At 39.2% G+C, this 6,234-nt stretch overlaps 1 protein-coding gene across 2 annotated transcripts in view; it reads left to right on the top strand.

The window, feature by feature from the left end:
* LOC306851938 (protein phosphatase 1B-like) overlaps positions 1–5,533 on the top strand; it is a 30,245-nt gene extending 24,712 nt beyond the window's left edge. The window contains exon 6 of one of the 2 annotated variants that reach the window (XM_079388462.1): positions 3,444–5,533. In XM_079388462.1, coding sequence (XP_079244588.1) covers positions 3,444–3,473 — 30 coding nt within the window. In that variant the 3' untranslated portion in view covers positions 3,474–5,533. Of the gene's footprint in view, positions 1–470; positions 2,746–3,443 lie in introns of those variants that run through there. The other variant, XM_079388461.1, reaches the window with a different exon arrangement.
* The last annotated feature ends 701 nt before the right edge of the window (positions 5,534–6,234 follow it).

The following is a 6,234-nucleotide window of genomic DNA, read 5'->3' on the forward strand; positions in this document are numbered from 1 at the left end:
ACTCCCTCGATCATTTGAGAGTGATGCATTTAGCAAGTGATTAGCAAATGTCCTACTTAGGGAAGCATATCTGGTACTCTGAGATGGATTTATATATAGGGCAGATTAAACATCCAAACACCACTATCTTTAAAAGCAGTGCAAGGCTTTTTGTGCAGGCCTTGGCTTTGTTTGTCCGTCTGTGCTTGTGCCACTCTGTGATGGTTTGTATTTGTATGTCCGCATCTTGGTAATGCTTACTTCAGCGAGTTTATTGCTCTAAGACTTGTGAAAAGAGACGTGTTGACAAGCACCTGCTTCTTTAGACCCTTGCGCGCACACACAGACGAACACACATTCGCCACATTTTATCGCTCCTCAAGCCTGCTGCTTTCTAAATGAAAAGGCAGTGTAAGGTCATGGGCAGGTGGCCCGCTCTTAGCGGGGTCTCTTAACCTGCTCTGTCCACTGACACTGGCGTCTTGCACCAGGACAGCCAGGGAGGAGCAGCCGGCGGTGAGGAGGAAGGCAGCAGCTCCGCCACCGCCCATCTGCTGGAGGCGCTACGACAGTTCCGGCTCAGTCACCGAGGCGAATACCGCCAAGTGCTGGAGCAGGCGCTCTCCAATTACCGACTGTCTTGTGGAACAGGCGCCACAACACGGACCGACCCCAAGGAGGAACCTCCGTCTCCCCCTCCGTCCCCGGCCACTGAACCCCTCAGCTCTGAGGAGGGGCAGGACGAAGCCGCTACGCCACAGTCTCTGGACGAGCTCTCTGGCGCCCCCACTGCATGACCCTATTTAGTACCCACTAAATCCAGCCCTGCTATCAAACCCCTTTCCCCAGACCTGCTCTCTGGCCCAAATTGCTTGCCTTTGGCAATCTTCCTCCTTAGAGCACTTCCAGTGCAGGTTTTTGGTTGTCTTTATGGATTTGTAATAGCACTTTGGGTGGATGTTTTGTTTGTGAGCCCTGTAAACAGTAGAAGTCCTATACAGCGGAAGTTTTACAGAGAATTCTTATCACTAAAAACCTGCTCTGCAACTGCAAGTGAGGTTAACCTTGGCATATCCCAGCTCTGTCTCTTTCTCATATCTCTGCACCTAGCCTAGTGTTTTTAAAATGAGACCTGGAGGTGTAATCTAATGAAGTGTTAGAGAGTTCACCTAGACGTGAAAATTGTCATCTACTCACCCCCATGTCATTCCAGTCTTAAATGACTTTATTCTATGGAACACAAAGATATTTTGGAAGATTTTTTTTTTTTTTTAGGTTTTGTTATTTGTCTTTTGTGTTCTTAGGTTTTGTTTAGTTTGGTTTAGTTTAGCTTTTTCTTTTGTTTTGTGTGTTTGTCTTTTGTTTTGGGTTTTTAGTTTTTTATTTGTTTGTTTTTAGGTTTAGTTTTTTGTTTTTTCGTACTTCTCAGAAGACTTTGTACTTTCAAAGACTTTAATTGCGTAACACTTCATGTGTGAAAAACATTGTTCAAAATATCTTTTTTTTGTGTTCTGCAAAAGTCAGACAAAAAAGTTTAATCACATGAAAGTAAATAATTCATTTTTGGTGATCTGTCCCTTTAAGGATATTTGAATAGTGTTACACCTAAATGATTTGATCAACACCATTTCACACCCAAAGAGTTTACCCATGTAAGTAGTTAAACATTTGAAATCACAATGGTCTAAGTGAACAATCTGGGCCGTGCCAAGAATACACACAACTGTTTGCTCTCGTGCCATGCGATGCATGTGTACTCCGTATCCTGGGTTGTCTCGTGGCTGATAATAGTTATAGGATATTAACGTACTGTAGTAAACATCAGGTACAGCTTCTATTATGCTCTATATGTAGTGTGCTTGTGTATGTGAATCAAATGTTTGAAATGCGAGATTAACTGATCAAAAGCAATTCTTTCACCATTTAAAAGGGAACTAATGCTGTGTGTGTGTGTGTGTGTGTGTGTATCTTCCTCTCTTTCCATATCTCTTTCATAACGGTTTATAATTTGAGCTGACCTCTCGAATATGATTGTCCTGTGTCTGCTCTTTGAGTGTTCACAGTTAACTCTACTATCCAGGTGTCCTTGAGGAAGAAGCACAAAATGGAAATGCACTGGCTTTATAAGCATGGACCTTATGAGATTACAGAAGCTTACACAATTATTTGTTCTTGCAAAATTCTCCTTTCTCCTGTTGTGCTGATACAATCGGTCAATGACTTTACATTTGCAATCTAAAAGTCATTAATTGAAAGGGGACAATACAGACTGCTTTAACTTTAGAAGGACTTAATGCAATCTACACATTAGGCAACGCTGCTACATGATCATTCATGAATGTCTGTACACTGCAGTATTTGCACAGGGCTTCTTATCTTATTCTTATGACCCAAGTTTTTGGAAAGCAAGCTGAATTCTGTCCATGTGGATTGTCATATCGCAAAATATCTCATGTTCCAAATTACTTTTGTTTTGTGTTTTCTTTGGCTGATTTATCAAGCCATTTGAAGCTGATTACTTTGTTGATTTGGAAGTTAATGCATAACACAAACTGTATAATCCTCTTAACAGTTAGCATAAGTGCATGCATTATGCTGCCATTGTTATATTAAACTAATATACAGGCTCAGCAGAATCAGAGAGCTTAATTGTCCATAGAGCAGTATTTGCTGCTTTGGTTTTTTTTTTTTTATTCTTTCCTGGGCAAAGGTTTGTATTCATTTTGTGTCACGCTGAAGTTCAAAATAAATCAAATTCAACTATTGATATGTCTTTGCTCCCATTCATTATTAAATTTGAGATGACACCACACAGAATACTCATGGTCTCATGAGCGCTTTTATAGCTCTTGTAAGAACTTGTTCACTCTTAACTATCCTTCATAATCAGATATGGTTATGTTCTTACTCATGAGCCTTGTTAGTGGAAGTTTGAGGCTCAAGGTAAGTACACACAGATTACTGTAACCTCTGCTATTTTGGTCTTATGCTGTTTTAATGTTATTGGATAGTTTTTGGCCCACTGTCTACATTTGAGTCACCTGTAGGTTTGGTTTAGAAGTTTGGGGTCTGTGTTTGGTTTTTGTAAAACATTGTTGAGAATGAGAAGTCTCTCATGTTCACCAAGACTGCATTTATTTGATCAAAAATACAATAATATTGTGAAATATTGCATCCTTGTTTAATATAAGTATTCTATTTTTAAAATAAGTCATAATGCTAATCTTACTGACCACAAATTTTTCCCCCTATCAGAACTATGTAAAACCACGTCCATGCTTCATTTTCTGTTACATGGAATTGGAAAATTAGGAAATCTTCCTTTTTGTCTCCTTTTCTTGTCTTTTACACCCTCACAAGTTTCATTGTTTCTTTTATGTCCCCAGTTTTCTCTAGTGAGTGTTTTACCCATTTAAATTTTTCTGTTTGCTCATTTCTTTCCCTTTGTTTTCTCCCTGTCGCAGAGCGGAGGTGACCTGGACGACCACTGGTAGCCCGAGCAGCCAACGGCTTCTGAACCACACGAGAATGTCCTCAGTTCACACAAGAAAACCCTTGCGCTCACACTTTTTTTGGTTTCAATTCGGAGAGCGTCATAGGAAATGTTAAACGACAAGTCTGGGAATACATACGCTTGTTTTTTAAAGATGAGAAAACTACAGAAATGTTATTATTGTTTTTGTTTTTTTTTAGAACTGCATTGTATGGTAGAGAGATTTATTTTTACTCCCCCACCCCCCCTTCCTCCTGAAATCTGTGTCCATTACACAGAAGTTGCTGGATGCTAATTTGGAGGCATGAACTCTGAACTCAGCTGGAGGAGGGCAGGGCCAGCGAGCTCTGAGAGGGACAGGGACCCTCGTTCAGACGCGGCTCTTTTTGAACCCCTTCACACCACGCATGTGCAGCTTTTTGGAGGCATGATCTCAGTTCTTGTTCACCGTTTCTGCCACCCTCTTCTTTAACCCTGTGACTCTTTAACAGGCTCTATCCCACCAGCTGGACAGCAGCCACACAAATGTAATGTCTCTGTTGTGGATTTTTCTTTTTCTCTTTTGGGCATAGGCAACTTTCTTCTATTGTCATTCATTTTGGTGCTTGCTGTTAAACATGAAAATTAAAAAAGAAAAAAAATCCTAGAACACTCTTGAGACTCAAATCTTGACAGCAGGAGATTATTGCAAACCCGCTATGAATTTGGAGGAGCTTGTCACGGTGACTTCCTCACAGTCGCCTCAGAGACAGTACATAAAAACTGAACTCCTCCTCTTTTTCGCAGCACTCTTCGTTTCCTGCTCTCCCCATCAGCTTGCCTTCTGGTTTGTGGTTTTCTCTAACAAAATAGTCAAATTTCAATTAGTTTCCCCCTCTATCATTTTGACTTGGCGTTTTTAACTATTTTTTTTATTACTACAGATTATATGGCGTAATTGGTATTGTTTGATTGCACTCACATTTGATTACGAAAACAACAAAAATACTAAAAAACTATATGAAAGAAACTATGAGAAGGTAGAGTATTTCTAAAGTGAAACTGCAGAAATATGTATGTGTATATAGCTATATTTTCTTTTTCTCCTTTAACAGCGGAGTGAAAGAGTGGGAGGGGACGCTCTCTCCTCAGACTGGCTGATAGGTACTTGAATATTCATTATGAGTGGTTCTGATTTTTATTTTATTTTTTGGTAATCCTTAATGTAGGATTATTTTTGAACCGTGCCTGTAAAAGGTGAACCATGCTATAAGGGTGTACTTGCAGGACAGTTAGTTATGAATGAATGTACCCCTTATTCACACTGATACACAATACATATACCTTCACGCACCCATTTGTACATGCTCATGCGTAACACTTAATGTGTGCATTTATTGTTTGATTAGCTTCATCGTATACATTCACCTTCTTACTCCATGTACTTCACATGTGAGTTTTTTTCTGCGCTGTGCGATCGTCGGACACAGATGTGCTCTGGAGGCCTTCTTTTCTTCCTCCTTTTTTTGTTTTTGGTTTATTCATCTACTTCACCTGCTCTGGTGTGTAGCTTTAAAATGAGTGTTTAATTGAATTTTATGAGATGATTGTTTATGTATGTATATATATTTTTGCAGTTTTCCCCTCTTCTGGTACACATAACTTGTAGCCATATGCTGGAAAGCTTCATTTTAGGATGAATAGATTGAGTCCGTTTCCAGTCGAGATGGTAAAGAGATATATTTTGTGCGGTGAGTGCTCAAGGACATTCATTTGCGTTGTGTATATCAACAATTACTGATGAATAGAATAATCGAGGCAAAGTATTTTATTTATTCCAAGCGTGTTGGCTTAAGAAGAGAGGGTTTCGCCGGAGGGGGAAACTACTGACCCGTGTGTTTTGGAGAGTGTGATCGAATTCTCTTGCTCTCATGTCCTTCCTCTCTTTCTCTGATTCTCTCTAACCACCCGACGAGCCCATGTAATGAACGTCCCCAGTATGATGTTGTGATGTTTCAGTAGCAAACAGTGAATATGATCTGTTCTCCTCAATAAAGGATTGCTAAAGTTTGATGTTAACACAATGACTTGCTTGTGTTTGAAATGTTATCTCACAATGCTCCAGGGGGGGAATGAAGGGCTCACATCTTGAATCATTCTGAAATTTGTTTTTGTTTTGAGGAGACTTCTGTCCACCTTATGTTTTAACACAAGCTCTTTTCTGTGAAAGTGTGAGACTTCCAATTCATCTGCAGCTGTAGAATACAACAGTGCCCTCCTGGTTCCAGAAGTACTTTTCCTATCTATTTATTTATTTGTGGCATACTTGTAACCATTCTCTGATTGGAGGTGATTTCTTTGCAGAATCATGGGTAATGTAGTTCTTTCACCAGGATTTCCACTGCCAAACATCAAGTTAAAATAAAGCCAGCTGATGGCTTCACCATAGCATATGCCATCAATTAACCTCTATACAGTGTCTTTCCACTTTCTCAGAAGCTTTCAGAGTATTTTTTCCCTGGGGTTTTTTTTTTTTTTTTTTTTTTTAAAGAAGTCTTTAAGAGTTAAAAGCCATGAAATCAGTCAAACCAACCAGCTGAGATGAATCACAACATTACAAACTTTGATTTAAAGCAAAAGTATTTGACAAAAAGATAAAGGGATTTAATGATGGAAAGAACACTGAAAATGACGATCAAAATAAAAAGATAGATACATATAAAACTGTTTTAATTGAAGATATTGATTGTAGTATATAGAAACAATACATTTGAAATTTATTT

The sequence above is a fragment of the Barbus barbus genome, assembly GCF_936440315.1.
Source record: "Barbus barbus genome assembly, chromosome: 32".
Classification (NCBI taxonomy): Eukaryota; Metazoa; Chordata; class Actinopteri; order Cypriniformes; family Cyprinidae; genus Barbus; species Barbus barbus.